The sequence below is a fragment of the Poecilia mexicana genome, unplaced genomic scaffold (genome assembly GCF_051168715.1).
Source record: "Poecilia mexicana isolate PSO_F unplaced genomic scaffold, ASM5116871v1 scaffold_9, whole genome shotgun sequence".
NCBI classification, from domain to species: domain Eukaryota; kingdom Metazoa; phylum Chordata; class Actinopteri; order Cyprinodontiformes; family Poeciliidae; genus Poecilia; species Poecilia mexicana.
The window spans coordinates 8640151-8662294 of NW_028263378.1; the positions used below are offsets into that span (position 1 = coordinate 8640151).

The window sequence follows — 22144 nt, forward strand, 5'->3', positions numbered from 1 at the left end:
TAAGCAGAAACAAAATTAGACTACATAGTTTCTCCTAGTTTATTAGGACATATAGGGTCAAAACCTTTTACTTTTCTCAATGAATTAGGCGAGTTATGGCTGGTTAATGTAATTGTTTAAAGGCAACTACAGGGAGCAGCTGTAAACAAGGACAGCTGCTTTTTTTTAACTTTGTTTTTATGAAGTAAAGCACTTTGTACCGCCTTGTTGCTGAAATGTGCTACACAAATAAAGTTGCACAACTGATGCATCAGATGACAGGACTACATGAGATTGAACTCGACCTGGAAGGTATGTGTTTATTTTTTTTTCTTATACCATTATTCTGTACATGCTCGCCAGGAAAATTGGCAACTGGGGAAAAAAATAAAAGCCAAAAAAAAACAAATTAACCAGACAGCAGGATTTGGGTTAGTCTGTTTCCATCCAAAAAATGTTTTATTGTCCTCCAAACTGAAAAGGTTTACCCTGTCGTTTGGCTCTTCTCCTGAGCCAAAAAACATACATTGCATTTCTTCAGTTTAGCAGTGGAGGCATACAAAGATCTTTTTGGACTCGTAGAGAGATTGACGGAAAGAGCAATATGGGATCCTCTCCTTCCAAGTCACATGATGAGTAAATCTTTGTATTCATGAGATTAATTTCAGAACACATGAAGCTGGAGGAAAGAAGCATCTGATCTCCTGTGAAAGACAAAGAGAGGAGAGAGAAAACAACCGTGTGAGGAGACCAAGGCTCGCGTTGCTTCTGTTAGAAAAGGCCTGAAAACGGTCACAACCAAGAGATCGCTTCGTCTCTTTCGCCTCGGAGGTGTGTGTTTCGCTTCTGTGCAGAACAGCTGTAGTGTACATAAATGGACACTGGATATGCAAATTCAAAACCAAAGTGCCCACAGTCGATATAAAGCCAGGTCACACAACCAAAAAAAAAAAGTTGGTGTCACACAAAGGGGAGGGGCTTGAGACTTTGACATTAGGGTTAACAAAACAGTCAGTGTGTGTGTGTGTGTGTGTGGTGGAAAGATGCCGGAGAAGCGGCACCGAACAGTTGATAGTTAGTCAGGGCCTCCCCGTCTGGTGACTGTGCAGTTTAAAATGGGCACATGGTGATTTAAGCTCATGCTTCAGTTGTGGTAAACCATCCAAGCACTTTAATTTATATCTATAAATACACAGCAGCGTTTTTTTTTTCTTTTATTAAGCGGAGGGGTTTCAGTCGGCCTCCTCTCCTTCTGTGAGTGTGTGACGAGTTTTTGTCTCTGGAAAACAGCGGACTACGCGTTCTGCTAGAGGAAACACGGGTTATGTGGGACTGATTATCAACTTTCATATAGAGTTTTTTTTTTTTATAATATATTTATATAGTTCTCTTTTGTCTCACACACCCGACACGCTTGCTTGCTTTCACATTCTCTCGTCTCACTACTTTTATTCAATGTACACAAAGTAAAACATGGGGTGGAGTTGGGGAGCGACAGAACTGAAATGACAATCACTGAGAAAAAAAAACAAAAAAAAAAAGCCATGAAGAACTGCAGTCTTTGTCATCCATTGGCAGTTGGACTGACGGAGCAGTCGGCTAGTCACAATGGTGGATTGAAGGGGGAAAGGGAGCGGCCATGTCATCAAAGGGGCGGCGCGGGGGGCTCTTTCTTGGCGGGTGCCGTTTTAGTCGCCGGTTTCGTCTTCTTCGGGGCGGGGCTCGTCTCCTTGAGGTTGAGGTTCTCCAGGGCCACGTCCAACGTCATCACCTCCACGCAGCCCATGGCCTCGAAGTCGGCGAAGTTTCGCAACGAGCCGTGACAATCGTCCTCGTCTTCGGAGGAGGAGGCCGAGGCGTCGTCGTCGGGCAGCAGCGTGGAGAGCAGCAGCTCGGTGACGAACAGGCTCCTGTCGGCCCACTGGGCCTCGCATGCCTGCCGCTCCACCTCAGATAGCCGCGGTTCGCTCAGCCTGCGGGACGGAACGGGAAACGGTTATGTCTTCACACAAGGATCAACTTAGAGGTCTGTTCTACATATTAACCCTTTAGCACTTTTACAGATACCTGTGTGGAAACACAGTTTGGAGATCATAAGTCATTCTGACCTTGTGTGTCTGTCTTCTTGGAGGAAAGGTATAAAATTCAAGGCGACTCAAAGTCACCATGTTTTAGATGCTTCAAAATCCTCTAAACGTATCTTACCTCACAGTACTTTGAATGCGATTGGGCCTGTAGTGATTTTTTTTTTTTTTTTACATAATCCACCTGCTGTTTCAACACTTAACTGCATCATAGAGATGGTTTGGAGCCCCCTGCTGTTCATAATGAGGTATTTAAGATCAAACATTGACATTTGGCGTTCTGTTGTTAAACCAAGCATCACAGAACTAATTATGGCAAATCAAAGTATCTGGATCCTGTGGTTTATGAAATTATCAGTAAAAAGCCACATCAGAAGTAATGAGTGTCAGACGGAGGGTAGATGTTCCTACCTGCTGAGTAGAAACTGGGAGCTGTGTGCCGTGTGCTGTGTGTTGGGCTCAGTCGCCCCCGGGTGGGGGCTGGGGTTGTTGGTGTGGTTGGCGCTGGGGTTGGGGTTTGCGGCGGTCGAATTCGTGTTGAGGATGGCGTTGGCTCGGCCGCCCCCTCGGCTGGCGTTTCGGGCCGTCTCCAGCTGCTGGCGCGCCACCTGCGCCTGCTGGCGCTCCAGCTGGAGTTGCATCTGAAGCTGCTGGAGCTGCGAGGCAGAGGGACCCGAACTGAGCTGGCCCCCCGCCGAACGCCGTACCCCCGACAACTGGGACAGGAGCTCTACGAGAAGCAGACGCACAGAGTTCAGAGTCAGGAAGTGTGATGGGAAGACCTTGCTGAGCGCAAGATCATTACCAGACTGCAAGCTCTCACGAAGAAAAACAAAAGGCAACACAGCTGCAACGTGAAATCGTTCATTTCTTTACTGGTGTGAGCTACACGTTCACAGACAAATTTCCTCTTCCAGAACCAGAGCCGTGGGATCAAAGCTCAGCAGGTACAGCGGGTCATTAAAAAGGACACTGGCGCTCTGTTTGGAGCTGAACACTGGCCCTCATTAAGACGCAGCTGGGGGTGGCGGAGCGAATGCCAAGCGCTGAACCAAATTAAAATCAGGAACAGGATAAACAAGGAATTACCGCAGCAACAATCCCCTCCCACACAAAACAAACTTTTTAAAAGCCACTGAAACATGCCTTAGATATTAAAAAAAAAAAAAGATTAAAACTAAGCAAAGAAGATGGAATAAAGATGCTTTGACTGCTCTCAAATTTGTCCCCTTTTGTAGCACAGACACTGACAGGACCAATTAATTTGTTAAATGTTTTAATATCAATGAGTCAAAATGAGGGTTTTGACTTTACTGCAAATCTCCATCTTTTATAAGCAAATTGTGAAGCAACAGGATATGTTTTTTTTTCTACAATTAAGCCATTAGCAGGGTTTAAATATCTGCTAATTACTGATGCGCTCATCGACACACAAGGAAGGCAACTGTGCTATTTATTAACAAAATGGGGCTGCCTGAAGTGTTCACAATAACTGACAATGTGTTTTTCATATGGCTGCACTAATATTAAAATTTGGGATGATATTGAAATTCCATATTTACCTTTTTTTTAATATAAATATTGGATGTTAATATCGGTTCATTTTTATTCATCGGATCAATGCCAATATGTTAGTAATATCTCTAGTTTTTGCACACATGTGGAAACATTTGGCCGGCTCTTTGCAGAATTGTTTTAATTCAGCAGCACTGAAGGGTTTCTGTGCATGAACCACACACATCTCAAATCAATTTGAGATGTGTCTTGGCTTTGACTAGGCCACACTAAAACTTGTATACATTTCTACAACATGAGGTTCTTAAAGACAACTTACAAAACGAAGTTGTTCTTTGACAGGGACATTTCTGAGCAAAATACATCTTTAAAAAAAAAAAAAACTTTAGCAGCTTCTGCAGTAACGTCGGTCCAGCAGAGCCTGCAGCCGTCTACTCGCCTGCTATGGGATCCATGGCCTCTCTGCTGTAGTTGGAGCTCTGTGAGGAGCTCTGACTGGTGGAGAGCCCCCCTGTGGTGCTGCTGGTGAAATGCATGTTAGACCTGCGGGCTCGCGGGCCCCCCAACCCACGCCCGGGGTGAAACATCCTCCTCACGTGCCGCACCCCGCTCGACTCGTCGTGACGCTCGCCATTAAGGAAAAAAAAACTGGAAGCTAAATCTGCTGTATGTATCAAAAAAAAAACCAGCTACATCTTGTCAAATGTTCTCATGAGAAAACATTCTTGTCAACAGTTTAAGAGGATATTCACATTGGAAAAACTGGCTCTTGTATATTTGCTTACTGCAGCATTAAAACAACTAGAACGTGCTTCCTACAGCCTGACAGAGCTTCAGCACCAGCTGTGATTTGAAAACATATTTGCATCCTGCTCCAATCTTCCCAATCACAGAGAAACGTGCTGCACAACCCAAACCAAGCCAAGACACATTGTGTAAAGCTTTCTGAAAGCCCTGCTCTGAGTTTCATTTCAGAGTATTTCTGCCTCTTTTGTTTTCTCTGAAGCATTTGCTCAAAGTGTCCTATAAATAGACCACAAGGCTGATGTGGTCAGACCTGAGGCTATTCTAGAACCAAGGTATTTCAGCTCCTTCCTGACAAGCAAACCAACTGATTTCATTACGAGCTGCACAACAACATTTAAAATGGTTCAGGGTTCTTAGAATTGTGCAGGTGAAATCACTTTCTGAACTTTGAACTACCAAATAATACCAGTACAATACTTTATTGTACCTGAGGCTTAGAGAGAAATAAAGCATGTCCGATTTACAGACTAAATGGGTGCAAATCTAGTTGACCAAAAAAAAAAAAAAAGACATTTTTCTTGAGTTCTGAATATACGTGTGACTGTCAGAGTGATGAAAGGATATCAAGTCTCTCGGGGCTCTGTGTTCAAGTGTGAGATGAGCAGCAAAGTCATCCGTCACGTGGTTTGGGTCGCCACCTGGCAGTGCTGCACATATGGGGCATATCTGGAAAACAGCAAGAGGAAAAAAAAAACATGGTGATATTAACTGAACCACACACAACGACCAACTGGGTCTTCTTCAGAAATATTACAGCAATAGATCCCAACATTACATCCTGACAAGATCCCCTTCACTACCAATTGTTGATGAGATGGTTATCGCCATAGTAATAAAAACAGTTTAAAAATTACAATCAGATCTATTTGCTTATATATCAATTACTGATCTATAAGCAAGCCTCACTCATTAATAATACACTACTTCAGCACACTAATTAAGATAGTTAAGAAATTGTAAATAAACATTTATTGATGCTCTTGTGCAGCCAACTGTGTATAAATATGTGAAACAATTTCAATACTGTTATTTTTAAGGACTGCAAACGTTATCAAGTAAGAGTTTAGACCAGAATGTTTTAATCACAATATGTTTGATCCTAATAAAAATTTAAATAACTGTAGATGCTTAGTCCACACTACGTACAGATGAAACCAGAAGTTTACATTAATTAAAAAAAAAAAAAAGAAAATCAAATTCTTTCATTATTTTGGCAGTAAGTGAATAGATATAATTTGTGATGCTAACTGTCTGAATTTAAATCAGACCAAGCTTCTCATGTTTTAAAAAAAAAGTTCACATCTCTATTTCTATTTACTCAAAGACCACCTTAATCTGTCACAGTTCTGTCCGGGGAAACGTAACGTTTCCGACATGAATGTAGCATCGAATGAGAACAAATAACCTGGATTTGGTCTAGCATGTCAGATTGTAAATTGATGACCCGAACCATTTCTGACTATTTTTATAAAGGTTTTTCTCACTCAGATCAGCATAAAAATAGTTTCTATCTTTGTCTGCTGACGAGCAGACTCTGTAGCCGACGGGGAAACAGAACTTCATTTTCATCAACTCTCAAATCAAATCTGTTTTTGATTTAGAAATGTCATTTTACTGAAAAATGCACCTAGAACAGTATTTTTTTTTATAATGGTAACATGTTTACTAGACTGACATTTAGAAAAGTAGCTTTTTGTGTATGTAAAGTTTAATTTAGAATTTATTTTCATTATTTGTTGTGATATTTTCTGTCCATGTAAACCAAATACTCTACACTTGAAGCCTTATTCTCCTGAGATGTCTGGAGTGATGCAGCAGTATACCACTCTCAGTTAATCTTAAAAGCCAAGTAATAAAATAAAAAAAATAAAAAAATCAATATATGTGTTGATGGAAGCTCTGTCACCCGAGTCAATCCATCCAACAGAGGAACTTAAATCCGAACTGTTTATGAGCTGAAGTGGAAAATGTGTGGCTCACATTTCAAATAAAATGTTTCACAACAAATTAAGAGTAGAAATGTGATGCTGATGATTGTGAGCTGTTCAATTTCTTTAGATTTAAATGTTTTTAGCTGAAATTATATTTATGTTACAACAGACACTAACCAAAGGAGGTTCAAACATTGGAATAAAGAGAAATACAGTTAAAAATATGTTACATACTGCTGTCTACCTGAGAGATCAACGTATCCTTTACTGATCCTGGAAAATTGTCTGATGGAAATTAAAGTCTGTGTTTCAGCATCAAGATAAACCACCACACTAATATAAGAAGTGTTGGAGTTAGGACTTCCTCTTTTAATAGTTTAATGTTGTCCCAACTTAATAATTAAACTGTATCGTCTTAAGTTAATTACACAACAGGTAGACCTCATTAACTGCTTGTTTAATTCACAAGAAACCGTTGAAGGTATTCATCAGCTGCAGTCTGGATTTTCTAAATGTGTCCTCTCTGAATTACCCCCTTTTCACATCCTCTGTCTCCATCTTTGACAACTTGCATGACAATAAGTTCCTCTCTTGTCAAACAAAACGCAGGCAAGATCAGCGAAAGGCTTGATGGTTATTTCCAGCAGTGTGTACTGAAAGTGAAGGGTTCAGTTCTTCCAGGAAAGGAAGATAAAAAAATGATGACATAAGAAAATGTTTCAAACAGTAATTGAATCCTAATCTTGTGTGAGTTCGTGCGTCTCCCACACAGAAAGCCGTGCAGATGAAGTAACAATTAATTAGAGTGACTAAATACGCTACATGTTTGACAGTCAGGATCAACAAACTCCCCTCTATTACACGAGAGCTTTGCAAATCAGTTTCTTCTCACATCTTGGGATATTTCTCCACTGTGGCCTAACAGATACAATGGTCATATAGCAGGACGGCAAAATTGTCATAATCTGTATGCAAAACTGTAACACAAGAGAAAAATATCAAACAATACAGCACAGTGCTGAATTATTTCACAGCAATAAACCATTTGTTTCCCTGTTTATCGGTTCTGCCTGTAAACAAGCAACCTGACAACACTTCCCATCAGAACTGGCTTTGAAACTAAGACTTAACGACCACAAATTATTTGCAATCCATTTATTTTACTCAGACTGCAGCTGGAAGCATTTATTTATTTATTTTTTCAGCGGTAAAGTCGAGCCAGACATTTATACGGGGTTAAACGGAGACGACCGATCTTAAGGCGCCCACTCACCACTTCAGTGGAGGTTTCCGTGTGCTCTGCAGCCACATGCTCCTGCAGGGAGATCTCTGTGTAGCCCATCCTGCCGCAGTAGGGACAGGTGAAGGCCTGAGGCTGCTCCACCGAGAACGCCTCTCCGCCATAGTACAGGTCTGAAACGAAGACAAACTGCTTTCAGCTCTGGCGTGCACACAAGCATTCCAGAAAAAATACAAAAGAAAAAAAAAAAAAAAATCTGTGATTCTAATAAAGCTATTAAATAATATCTTCAGATTGTTATTTCATAGACCCGTTGTTAACGGTGACGCCCTGCACCCTTTAGAGATTTTTTTTTCCTTCAGCCTTCCTGAATCAAATAATTAGGTCACTAAGCAGGACTTGACTGCATGCTGAGGCAATAATTCAATTACTTGATTGAGACGTGTAGAGTTAGGAATGCATCTAAGAGTTACATGACAGACTGGAGGTCGAGACCCCCGGTAGACGATGCAACTGTGGTCATCAAGTTAAAATGTCATTTAAACCACACATTTGTTTCTAAAGCTTCTTACATAAATCAGTCTGATTATTTACTTAATTCTTAACATCTGAATGAAAGTGGAGTCAGGTAACACAGTAACAAATATTACTGGATGATAAAATATAAATATTGTTGTTTTGAGATCATTACTGAGTATTATATTTAGAATGGTATAATAACGCAAGTTTGCCTTCTCAAAGACTAAAAATACCTTTAATTTTGTACAGAACACTTAAAAACAGAAGTGAAAGACATTTTAAATGTCAAAAATAAAACAACCAAGCACAACAAATAAAAAGGAAATAAAAACCACACACAACCAAAAACAGAAACAAAATAGATCATATGAAGTCTCTAAACAAAATTGCCCTTCAAAAGTCATCACAATATAATGAATCAAATGATTAATTGCTTATTGTGACAGCCTTAACTGGAGTAAACATAATTTGACTTAGTCTGTTAAATAAAGAAAATAGACAAAAAGAGAAGGACAGACAGAAAAACTGATGGATCCATGGAAAGACGGATGACCAAACAGACAGAAGGACAAACAGATGGCTGAACAGACAGAGGGATGGACAAACATACAGATGAATGAACGGACAGCTGGATGGACAGACACATGGATGGACGGGTAAAAGGATAGATGGATGTCAGTTTTAAGCAGCAACGTCAGTCAGCGCCACTCAGGGTTCTACTGCTCACAAAGTTTTCCAGAAAATGCTCAAGTTTTTCAAGGTCATCTGCATTTATAAATGTAAAAATGCAGAATAAGAACTCAAAGACCCAATCGCTTAAATAACAAATAGTCCAGTTTTTTACATACGCAGGCCGATAGTTTAACCTGATCGCGTCTTTACTGTGCCTGCAGTAGTGATGAGGATGGTGCTAACAGCAAAGAAAAATCAATCCTTTTCCACACAGACATGGAAAATACTAAAAAAAAAAAAAAAAAGTTGATGTCTTTTTAAGTCTGTCTAGGAACGACAAGTACTGCAAGTTCATTTGGAAACTAAAGCCTCTCAATTTAAAATATGTCAAAAAAAGTAGATAACATTCTAAGATTCAATCAAGTCAGATCTATGCAAAATATCCAGCTGCCAGGTTTCAATTATCTATGTTCAAAACCAGAGACAAAAGCAAAATACCTACAACTACATGAACATTAATACTTTAATTAATTGAATTCATGTTTTCTGGACAGAAAAAAACTACACCTTTATTGAGTTCTGTTTACAGAAACAGAACTACAAATGAATACGAACGTCGTATTCCTAAGAGACTTCACTGGCAAATTACTTCAAATTAAAAATACAGATGAGTCATGCTGCCAAAATGTAGCATGTTATACACATTTTCAAAATGTGCCTCATGTTCACTTTAGCTTCACGTACCGAAGTCCACTCTTGTTAATATACACTGCATGGGATGTTCTGTGGTGTGTCTGGTCGTGGTTGCACCGCTTTCGTAGCATGACGCACACAGGTCATAGTCGTAGCAAATTAAACACTTGTACCGTCGACCTCTGAAGTTGCCCTTTAAACACGCGTCGCAGCTCACACCTGAAGGAGAACACATGCAAAAGTTCAACAATATGAATGACCGCATCAGACTGTGACAGCAGACGTTTAAATCTATTATCTAATGCAAGAAAAAAATAAATCTTTTGTTTTTATTAACGACCGTTACATTTGATGCGACACACATTTACGTTTTTTAGATACAGTGAACATCATGCTACATTATGCACACAGTCAAGAAATACTTTAACATCATCAGTACGTAGAAAAAGAGGAACGTTTCACAAGCTGAATTATAATGAACAAAAACGCGTGAATTAAAAAACGCTGACCAACTGATGGTTGGTCAACGTAACATATTTAAACCAAACAGCTATTATATAATTGGAAGAAATTCTGAGATTCGAGGTGAACACAAAGATACCTAGAATCATCATTCGTATATTTTTTTATTTTCATTTGTAACAACATAACTAAAGCTTATTGTTGTGGTTCTGGTCTACCAAAATCCTGTTTGATGTACTTTAAGAAGAGAAGATGTTGGTGAGGGATATGGAACTAAAGTTTTATTACAATATTTGTTGGTACTGGTATGATTATGATAAAATCAAATGATCTATTGCCTCAAATTAAAAAAAAAAAAAAAAAGTAACTATTGCTGTGACTATATGTCAGAATTATCAAGTCCCACAAGCACAAATACGGAGCTATAAAAACATCCCCATTTAAAAGCAGGCTTCTTTAGGACACTAGTGACACAATGAAGTGTGATTTGTAAGACTACACTGCAGACAATAAGTGCATTTAATCAGATTAAATCACATTATTTAAATGTATTGATATTACTTAATGTTTATATGGAACAAAAATTACAAAACTAGTAAAAATAATTGAAAATATTTCATTTCCCCCCCTTAAATATTAATTGGAATTTATCATGACAACACAATAATTCAAAATTGTTCACGATAAATCCTCACTTCTATGGGAAGTTTGTTGTTTTTAATTACCCAAATAAACAAGCAATATCAGCTAATTTGATGCACAAGTACAATGCTCAGTCTGGCTGTGATTTAAAGAAAAGCCCATTTCAAAAATGAGCCATAATCTTTACTATAAAATAATTTAATCTGTGTCATTCACACTTTTGGATTTGAAATACATTATCTAATGTACTGCAATTAAACAAACAAAACTTGGTAGTGCCACCGACAAACTCAGAAGCTAAAACATTTCATGCAAAAAAAAAAAAAAAAGCAAATAGTCTAAATTTAAAGGACCCATTTAAAAACGTTTAGAAACTGTCCAGCAGCAGAAATCTCACCTCTGATTTGTTTGTTTAGGCAGCTGAGATCTCTGAATTCAATGATCTTACAAAAGAAGTTGAAGGGAATTAAATCTGGGAACACAAATACTTTTCCGTCTTCTGTTTTCCAAACAAACTAATGAAAGTATGAACCTTGGCTGACACTAGACCTGCCTTTTAATCCGGTAAACATTTTATTCACAGTCAATACGCGTTTCTTAAATTCAGGACAATTACTCAACTCTCTCAGATATATAACTTGACGACAACTGACAGCAAAGTTCACAACAACAACACAAACATGGAAACAGAGGCCGTCCAGGGCCGAACTAACCTTTGCAACTAACCAGCTACCGTTGGGCAAAATGTTAACTGACAAGCCAGTGCAATGTTCCTGAATAAACTTTATAGTAATATCGCAGTTAATACATCTGTTTACATTTTATTCGAGTAAACAACTCCAAGCCAAACAAGGTTGGTGACAAGGACGAGGTGATTGTTAGTTTTGCAGTTCGTTAGCTAACGAAGCTGATATCTACAGGCCAACTTTCACCAGGAACGGAGCTAAAGCAGCTAACAGGAACAATTTCCAAGCTTCCACTCCTCCAACGCCATCTGGGATCCGCTGTCCTCTAATGTTGCCTATTTTCGGCACTCCCCTTGCTCCTCAACGATCACCTACATTACCACATAGCAGAGCTGGCATGCTAAGTTAGCACTCGGCTAACTTCAACTAGCCTCTTCCGCCTATGTGACAGCGCTGACTAAAGTGGAATTATGAATATTTACTCAAAGTAACTGCAAACAGATGAGCCGTTATATTAAATATTTATTTTAAGACCGGCAAAATGGGTTGTTAACCATTTAGCGCACACACGCTGCTAACAGTAGCTAACGTTAGCTAAGACGAGCTGCAAATAGAGAATTTGTCGGCTAGCAAGAGTTAGCCGACGGTGCACTGTGTCAACGTTTTTATTACAATTTGCGGGGTGCCCTCCGGTCTGTGCTAAAATTAGGTCTTACCTTCATGACGGGACATCCTACGAACACTGACTCAGCCCCCTATTTGGGCTCCCGTGGCTTACAATGCAGAATAATATGAGAGAAGAGAAGAGAAGCCGGGGCTAGTGCCTGTCCCTGGCCTCTTCCCTCATGAAGGATCCGGTTTGGCTTCACTGCTCCCCTCCGCCTCCTGCTGTGTCACCGGCCAACTGGTTTGGCCACATGGGGGCGCTGCTGTCTTACTTTTGGTGCCACAGTTGTCATGGCTGACGTAAACTGAAGCGGCAATTTTCTAAATATTTGACTGCACTATTAAACTGTACAAGCTTTCGCATATTTTTAAAAATACGTACAGATTAATACAATTTCAAGCTCATATGCATAAATAAATACACACGAAACACACATAAAATAAAAAAGACACTTAATTAGAGTCTAAACATTAAACTTCAATTTATCCATACATGATCAGATTTGATCATTTGAGTAGTGATCAGATGCTCAGATGCCCAACCACCTCAGTCTTATCCAACACCTTCGAATGCAGACTAGAGCTGATAGTAGCGATACAGTCTGAGTTCTTTCTACCTGGATATTGGAGAGTTTCTAATGTTCAAGGGCTAAGTCTGCAGAGCACATGTCAAACTCGAGGCCAAGGGGCCAAATCCATACATTTTTATGTGGCTCTCTAGATTCTAGCTAGTAGAATCTAGTAGAACACCTAGATAGATTACAAGATTACAGTTGTGTGCTTAAATGTTATTTCATCAATCAAATCAAAGCCCGGTGTTTCTATATATTGTCAAATTACATCAGTATGAAAAGATGTTCTCTATTATTTGATTAAAGAGGAACTCATTGAATGCAAAGACAGCTATTTCGTAAGTGTTTTAACAGTTTGCTATAGGGTAGTTAATGGGTAGTTTTATCAATACATCCTGTCACAACTGGCCCTTTGAAAATGAGATAGACACCCCGGCTGTGGAGGCATTCTGATCACACACCCACACCCCATCAGGATGCACCTTTCATGAGCTCTGCATGAACAGCACAGCGCCTCACCCTGTCCTCTGTTAACAACTATATCCTCTGTTTACATCCAGAAGAAGAAAAACACAAATAAATTGTGGGAGGAAAAAAATAGCCAGTTCATCCCCAAGACGACACATATGTTTTTGATTACAGTTTTATGATCATGGACGGAATACCGCCGGACATGCCAGAAAGACAACAAGGAGAACATGTAACCATCGAGCAAAGGTAGAACTGCCTGGTTTGTACCTCACATGCAAACCAGGCAGTATACTGAGGTGAGGCAGCAGTGTTTTCCATCACACCAACCAGTCGCCCTTTGAAATATTTCCATTAAATAAAATTACTCAACAGTTTTCCATGTCTTGCTTGTTTGCTACAGTGTCATTGTTTCCTTGTACTCGATCACCCGCTTTAGCTGAAAACATCAAGGTCACCTTTAAACATCACGATTGGTAACCTATAATTTAGCTCAGTTTAGAAATTTCAGAAACAAGTGGCGTGTCGTCTCTTCCAAAAGTGTCTGCAGACGCTGCGAGCTTTGCTCTAATTTGATATTTCACTGCTGCAGTTTCTAACAAAGGCTTTAAAGGATGAATCAAAGCTCCGCCTGACACCTGAAAAATGTTTAAGCAGGTTTTTTTCTGCTGTCCTTGACAACCTCTGCTCTGTGTGATTATTTAAGTTTCGTGCAGTGGTTCCTTGCCGCGCAGACCTCACAGAACAAACTGAGGACAGGTCGGCACGGTGCAGAACCGACCTGGCTCCCAGACCGAGACCTGACATCTTGCTGAGTGGACGGAAAGAATAACACGAGGCCTTCACTGAAGGCTTCTCTAGCTGTCAAAGTAAACATGAATGCCAGGTTCTGACATCACCACATGTTCTGAGAAGCACATCGAGCTCTTTCTGGAGACGTATTGTCGGTTTGCTTTGGTGTCGTTGTCATGCTCAGGTGAAAAACATAAATATAACGTCATTTGACTTTCTGGAAAACTTACTGTTTGCTCATCTTACTCAATGTTTACAGCAAACTAAAGAATCCCTGCTGCTTTCATGATTAATACTAAACTGTGATTTCTTTTTAACCTCTTGCTCCGTGGAACGTCTCCGGATTTAGATGTGCTGGAAATGCAATGAATCTTACACAACAGAGCCTTCCTTGTCCTGCAAAAATACTTTAAGAGGATGATTTAATGCTTTTTGTTATTTCTGCAACATGTTTTGCAGAATCTTAATGACTTCCAGGACTATTTCTAAAGTGACAGCTGCAACGCTGTTCATTGTTCTGCAGCTTGAAACAGAGTGAAAGAAAATGTCAGCTACATTTGTGGAACGTTTTTTACTTTCACTTCAAGAAATAAGATGTTTGATGAATGTTTTTTTTTTTGTTGTTTTTTTTCAATGTGTGGATTTAATCTTTTAATTGTTAAACCAGAATCACTAAACATGCCTCTCAGACAGAATCTTGTGAAGAATTTAAGGATTTTTAGCAGATGAAATATCAACTGTTTCAATTTTAGGATCCGACCTGTTTAACGTTATTTGGCTAGACATATAAAAGAATAAGTTATTTACAGAAAACAGCACCAAACTATATAAAATTCAATGCTAAGGCACCGCCCGTCTCTCACTCTCATTTATTAACTGTTTTATTAGAATCCTGGCCTCTGTATGGGCGGGTAGACATGATTAAATGCACTTACTACTATTTTCCTCTTTTCAGCGGTATTACAAGCTCCAGGGAAGAGTATAGAAAAATGCACATAATTTCAGTGAGACTGGCTGATAGTAATAGTTTAATCAGACTTATTCACTCAGATTTCTGCATCCGTCCCGACTTACCACCGAGCCCGAAGAAGTCCGATCCAAAACCTCTTCCAGCGTTTCCAAATTCTGAGTGACATCAGATAAATTATTTATACACTAGAGAGGGTACATGGCCTGGACGTCTCCGCTTGAACTCCAGTGACCTCCTCAGATGCTATCGTGAAGCTTTATAAGCACACAGTTATTAATAGGTAAGGGGCTAAAAGTAGAAGAAATTATTTTCAAACAATCCTGTGTCCCTGTCCTCATTTTTTAAAATACATTTAGGACATTGAGTTTTTTTTTTCTTTTCTTTTTCCCCCCCCTTTTTACCAACTTTTGACAAAGAAAATGTCAAATTAACCTAGAGGGTCTGACCTTTTGCTTGTAAAGGTGATTATTGTCAGTATGTGAAACATGAACACACTTCAGGACGCGACGTCTTGTTCCACACAGCTTTTGTTGTTGACGGTTGGAGACTATAATTAGTTTATGCAGAGCTTGATCTGTGTCATATGTGTGTTTCATTTTAACAAGATGTTTCTCCTAACTTTAAAAGAAACTAGCTCATTTTTTGAAATTGTCACATATTTAACTAAAATAACAGAAACAAATTGTGTCTTTAAGGATGCTACACAACAAATTAATCAGAAAGTACATTGTGACTCAGGTGTTAATATAAAGTAACACTGATGAATCTATGAGTTTTAGGAACTTTTTTTTAGCTCTACTTACAACAATTAATTGAGAATTCAGTTGATGAATGTGAAATTATTGAGGACAACTTTTACAGCAGGAAATTTCTTTATTGAATGTGTCCTGCAAAAGGGTTAAATTTGGAAAAACACACAGATGATTATTTAGATATTTTTCAACACATTTTCATGAAACAAAAATAAAAATAAAAAATCATGGAAGTTATATCTGCTATGCGCAAAGTTGAAGTTTTTCCACTTCACTTCGCCTTTCCATACAAATAAAGTCAGGTCTGCGTCAGCATTTTTGTCTTATTTTCATTAGTTTGCAAAAATCAGCATTTTCAGCTGAGTTTTAACCATTTGTTATCCAAGTTGGCTCACTTTTTATCTCACTTGTATTTTGATAAAGCACAAAGGACTTGTTGACAAAATCAGTGATGAAAATAAGAAACAGATCAACACATATTCATGTAGAATGGCATAGTCAAAGCTCAGACCTGAATGCAACTGAGACTCTGATGTGCAGAGATTTTTTTTTTTTTTTTGATGTTTCAAAGATGTTTGGCGGCACCTTTGCAACATCAAGTTGCACAGGTGATTTTTTTTATTAGTGCTATTGAAAAGCTTTGTGTTTTCTTTCAGCTTCACAGTCACGAGCTACCCTATCTCAGGACTATGACCTCTAAACCCTAACAAAACATATTTACTTGTGTGGTTGCAATGCATAGAACAGGAACCAGGTACCAAGGGGGGCTGCTGCAGTGGCAGGTGCCACTTCCTTTTGGTTAGACCCTGATGTATGAACACACAAACACTGACTGTATTGTAGACCCCCTTGCGTGAGTGGGCCCATTCTTTGCCTCCTGCATTGAAACTGGTCCACTAAGCTGGTGGTTTGGCTGCGCGCCAAGAATAGGGGAAAGATGCTTTCAGTGTGGGTATGGGCAGGGGGTCTCCATCCCCCACGCAACACGGCCTTTTAAATATATTCCACGGTGGGGTGGATTGTTTCCATTCCATGACGCGGCTCAGAATATCCTCAGCTTTTATCACCACAAGAAAACAAACTCACTGCGTTTCCCCTCCCACCCCCCCGCTTTGTTTCTGCCATCTACTGTTTGTGTTTGATTCCCGTGAGCGTCAAACAGCTACAGGGCATCTGACGAGCCATGCCACCGGGGCTTGCGTCACCACAAAAACGTGAGGAACTACTACTCCTGCTCCATTCAAGAGACGCCACGCCCTTCAGCGTAAACAATCGGGGGCTTGACCAATAAGATCCACGATAGATCAGCCGATGATCAGATGACTTACAACGAGAACGTATTTAAAACTGAAAAGGGGACGTTCAGCCGGCAGATTCAAGTAGTTGTAGAGTCGGTCTCCAGGAGGCGAGCATCCAAAAAGAGGACGCGCCGGTTCTCTGTCCCCTTTTGTCACTGGATCAACATTCACTGCTGTACCTCAAGGAGCAACAACAACAACAACAACAACAACAACAAAACAACCTCTACCCAGAACATTTTAGAGTCGTTTACAGCTTTTTAAAGTGTTTCTCCTCTCCTCTGTGATTGAGAAATGAATCTCAAAATATTTTTACTATGGACTTTTCTACAGTATGTGTCGTCCGCTTTAGGGGAAAACGGTGTTCTTAAAGGTAAGCGCTCCAAGTCTATTGTTCATTCATTTCTTTGTCTGCTCTTTTTAATGGCATTGCTTGATTCTAACATAGCTGACAATAACCTTTAGTGATTTCTTAATACATTTTACATTTCCCGCCCTGAATGGGATGAATGTATAACAGGAAACCCATCCAGAATAAGCGATCCAAAGCAGAAAACCGGGATGGATCTAATGAGCCAAGACTGCGACGTGTCCTTTTTTTAGACTCTTGAAGGAGGTTCTCTCCACCCCGCCACGTCTCTTCCCCCACCTCTGTCTGTTTAAACCATTTGGACATGTGTTCCGCTGAATCCGCGTTTTACTCCGGACCGCTCGGCTGAAGTCATTCTGGTCACTGTGCCCAATTGAAGGGTGTTTGTGTTGAACAAATTGTGGTGATGGGCAGCCACCACGCAGCAAGCGTCTGCGGGAGCTTGTAATTAAAATCTACTCGACCAGTCAATTAAACGCTGAATTAAATTAGATCTCCTGCGTCCGAATGAGGGGGGGGGAAACAAGTTTTATTTGACTCGGTTCTGGTTGGTTAAAGAGAATCTTTGCACCGGAGCAGCAGGGTCATTTCAGAAATGTGGCATTCAGGTCTGAATGAGGCGTGTAAAATGCCGTAATTACGAGCTGCAGCTGAGTGAAGTGGCCATGCAGGTTTGCGCTCCTTTGTGCAGCAGATGTCTGCTGCATCAGCCGGTCGACCGCTTCAAGTGCCAAAGTTTAGACCTTGAATAGGCTTTAGTTTAAAGTCGCATGATCCAAATCAGTCTTTTTTTTACATTTTCTAATACCAACCTTTTCAGGATTTTTTTTTCTTATCAAACGTTTTGTATCTTTTTTTTTGTATTTTTGATTCAGTGATATACAAGCCAATTCATGGCAGGCAGTGGCTTTACAAGCCACCACATCCACCGTTTATAAATGAATATAATGAGTACTATTGCAATGGGTTCAAATGAAATTTCATTTTGTGCTGCCAAGGCAGTTCCATCCAGTCACTGTGACTTTGTAGCAATTCAGCATGCATGTGTTGATTCTGGATTCAAACCGAGTAGCACACAAATGACACTTGCAGTTCTAGGAGCACTTTTGATTTTTGTAGCTGTTGCCATTCTTTAGTTGTAGTTTCTGATGGAACATTTGAATTGAACTACCACTTGATCTGTTCCAATGCATTTAATTGCGTTTCTTCTCACCAGGTGAAGATGAGGGGTTTGAATCGACAGACACGGAGGCTGTCCATGGCAGGATTAAGTACAACATGAGGAAAAGTTTAGACTTGGACCAAGAAGGGTGCTACCTGCAAACTGGCAAGAAGGCCTGTTTGGAAGAATGTGGCTTCAACTCTACATCCAAGACCATCTTCATCATCCATGGCTGGACGGTAAACGCCTGCTTTACGTTAATCTAGTTTTAAAATCCACCTCAAAGATTAAAAGGAAGTGAAATGCCCAATGAAGACGAAATCTGCCTCTGTTCTAATTCTGTTCATGTCCCTTCAGATGAGCGGGATTTTCGAAACCTGGATGCATAAGCTCGTCTCTGCAGTGATGCAGCGTGAAAACGAAGCCAACGTGGTGGTTGTCGACTGGATGCCTTTGGCTCAGCAGCTCTACCCCGACGCAGTCAACCACACACTTGCTGTTGGGGTCGACATTGCCAAAATGCTCGACTGGCTACAGGTGTGTGTGACATAATCTCCGAAAAGACTTCCTCTTGTGAATCACAGTTGTAGTGAAAACTGCATAAATGCTAGCAAAGAATATACTCATGAACCACAAGGTTTGAGAAAACATTTAAGTTTCCCTTTTCGAGTGAGTCACTAGGTTTTACATATACTGGCAAAAGCATTGAAAGGATTAGTCATAGATTTACTTTGTATTTTATTTATTTTTTGCAGAAACTGACAATGAAAATAACACTTGGTTGCATGCACGTATTCCAGTGACGTCTCAAACACCTCGCTGCTGTATAGTTTAACAGTTTCCATGTTCAGATTGCAACTGGTTCAGCAGCACTGCAGACATGCCTCTTTGTGAAACGGATGATTAATCTATTTTATAGCAGCTGTTAATAAAATTGTTTTTTTCTTTTTCTGTGTACACAGGAGGAACATAAGCTCCCTCTGGAGAATGTTCATCTAATTGGATACAGTTTAGGTGCTCATGTAGCTGGTTTTGCAGGAACATATGTAAAAGGGACTCTTGGTAGAATCACTGGTAAGATAAATGCATTTAATCCATTTTAAATAAACTTTGCTTAGGAAATGTTAAGATTCTGTTAGCTTACCACTCTGGGTTTCTTGTAGGTCTGGACCCAGCGGGGCCCATGTTTGAGGGTGTGGAGGAGCAGAAACGCCTGTCCCCTGACGATGCCGACTTTGTGGATGTTCTGCACACGTACACTCGGGAGGCTTTAGGTGTGAGCATTGGGATCCAGCAGCCAATTGGCGACATTGACATCTATCCAAACGGTGGTGACGTACAGCCTGGCTGTGCGCTCGGTGAGATGTTGGCAGCAGCAGGAAGTGAGTCCTTAAAGATGGTCCATCATGACCTTTTTTTAATTTTAAGACCTAAACCAACGGGTGTGCCAATTTCCTAAATGTTGTGCCTAATTTCTGTTTTCTCCAGACTTCATGGAGGTGATGAAGTGTGAACATGAACGAGCCGTGCACTTGTTTGTGGACTCCCTGATGAACAAGGAGCACATGAGCTACGCCTACCAATGCACTGGGCCAGATCGCTTCAAGAAGGGGATCTGCCTCAGTTGCCGCAAAAACCGCTGCAACAACATTGGCTACAATGCCAGAAAGATGCGCAAGAGACGCAACAGTAAAATGTACCTGAAGACCCGAGCCAAGACTCCTTTTGGAGGTAAGAAAACGAATATGACCTGGAAATTTACTACGACTTTATCTTATACTCTGTACACTTGATGTAGTAAGTGATAAGCAACTGCCATAAACCAGAGGAGGTCCTGTGACATGTAAACTGCTACTGTATGCACTACTGAGTAAACATTAACTGTTTTCTCTTGAAGGATACCACTATCAAATGAAGATGCACGTGTTCAACAGGAAGCAGTTTGATAATGCAGACCCAACATTTTACGTGAAGCTGTACGGTGGTCATAACGACACGGGAAACATCTTTGTTGTGTAAGTTCAAAATCTAGCCTGAAAAACCAGTCTTGCTGGAATATTTTGACATGACCATGCATGAAGCTTCTTGGTTGAGCTATGTCAAAGCAGCTGCCTGCTTGGTTCTCTTGGAAACATGCTAAAAGCCATATAATGTATATTTGGTTGCTTCTGGCTCTAAAAGTTGCATGCAACTGATTTTGCTCACCTGATCTTTGCTGTTCCTCAGTCTTCAGATGCTTTAGCAGGTTTCCTGATCCCCCAATGTCTCTTTTGCAGCCATGCTGATCCCATTGGCCTGAACTTCACAAACACTTTCTTGGTGTTCACTGAAGAGGACATTGGTGATCTGCTGAAGATCCGTCTGAGCTGGGAGGGGGACTCTGAATCCTTGAGCTCTGTCTTCAAGTACATCAAGAACTCTTTCTGGAACTGGAACGCCAAGCCTGCCAAGCCTGTGCTGGAAATCCGACGGATTCGTGTGAAAGCTGGAGAATCTCAGAAAAAGTAAGCAGCATTGGAGATGGCAAGGTCTAACATGGTTATCAAGAGCTGGTCTCTGATGCACTACAATTGGATTAATTGTCAAATTACCATCTCGGTGAGTAAAAGTTCTCTAGAGGTCTGGTGACAGTTTTCTTTTGCTCTTTTAATGTCTAAACCATGTAGGGCCTTGATCTGAAGTTGGATCTGGCATGTTGAGAGAGCACTGTATTAAAGTTCTTTTGTTTGCTGCAGGTTTGCCTTCTGTGCGCAAGACCCTTCAAAAACGGAGATCTCTCCAGGAGAGTCGATAACCTTCGTTAAATGTCGTGACGGCTGGGAAGTTAAACCTAGAAAAAGGTACCCTACTTGATTTTTACAGATTTTTGTCACACTTGAATTTTTTTTTCCATGTCTAATTCCGAATCTCCTTAAAGGTTACCAATGTAAGAAGTTGAGACTTCAAATGACCAATGCACAGTCACCACGGGGAGCCCCAGTATGGGTCGGAGGAGGAGCATCTTATCACTTCTGCACTTTTGCTGGATGCACTGGGGAAAGAGGCTTCAGGTCTTGAAAGTTTCTTGGAATGATGACTGGGGGGGGTCTTGTCTACAAGAAAGCTGGGAAATGGTGCACTGGGTCGTAGCCTTGGAGGTCCCGTCTGCATTGAGACTGCTGGGAAAGTCGTGGAACGTTACTCTTGTACGGATTAGTGAAGTAGAGCTTCGTGCCAGGAAATGCCAGCCATTGTATTACATACTGTAAATTTTTTAAATATTTTATTTATTAAAAAAATAAAGCACTGCAAGACCAACATAACTTATCAGCACATCCCATAATGATACATGTTTAATTCTTCCAGATGCAGTATTTGTGTGTGTGTGTGTCTGTGACCAAGAACTGCTGAGAGATTACTGATACACTGTATTTTGACCCGTTATATACAACATAGTGTTACAAAGTGTCATTTTTGGGTGTGTGTGTGTAAATACTGTAAATAGTTTTGCAAAATAAAGTCATTTGTAGAAACTTTTCTTGTAATTTTTTTTTCCCTTTTAAATGGAGGCTGATATTCTGTCAGTCATTGTACAGCAACTCTAATTGTGGCTGTGATTTGCAATAGACTTTACATTTGGATGTGTTTTTGAAATGGCATTCGTCATCTGAATCTAGTCTCCACAATATTTTGGGGGAACCAGATCCATAAATGTATGGGGAAAGAGTTGAGTGGTGCTTGAACTGGGACTAAATGAGTAAACTGCACTGATGGGATGGCAAGAGAAGTGAGAAACTCTTCTCTTGCCATCCCAGGAACCAGTCAGTTCAGTCTTAAAGATTTAATTCTGTTTGAAAATATGTTACCCTCCCTTTTCCCCAGGAA

General features: G+C 40.3%; 2 protein-coding genes across 2 annotated transcripts; one reads left to right on the forward strand and one right to left on the reverse strand.

Moving 5' to 3' along the window:
* Positions 1-273: 273 nt before the first annotated feature.
* On the reverse strand, positions 274-12108 carry LOC106926053 (E3 ubiquitin-protein ligase KCMF1-like). The gene is made up of 7 exons (XM_015000706.2): positions 11947-12108; positions 9492-9659; positions 7590-7729; positions 4950-5051; positions 4018-4198; positions 2475-2793; positions 274-1952 (listed from the first exon to the last, which is right to left on the reverse strand). The coding sequence occupies exons 1-7, from the start codon at positions 11960-11962 to the stop codon at positions 1625-1627; spliced, it is 1254 nt and encodes a 417-aa protein (XP_014856192.1). The 5' UTR covers positions 11963-12108; the 3' UTR covers positions 274-1624.
* Positions 12109-16801: 4693 nt separating this feature from the next.
* Positions 16802-21792, forward strand: lipg (lipase, endothelial). The gene is made up of 10 exons (XM_015000691.2): positions 16802-17121; positions 18335-18519; positions 18638-18817; positions 19243-19354; positions 19444-19662; positions 19769-20011; positions 20178-20295; positions 20557-20784; positions 21016-21120; positions 21198-21792. The coding sequence occupies exons 1-10, from the start codon at positions 17043-17045 to the stop codon at positions 21208-21210; spliced, it is 1482 nt and encodes a 493-aa protein (XP_014856177.2). The 5' UTR covers positions 16802-17042; the 3' UTR covers positions 21211-21792.
* Positions 21793-22144: the final 352 nt, after the last annotated feature.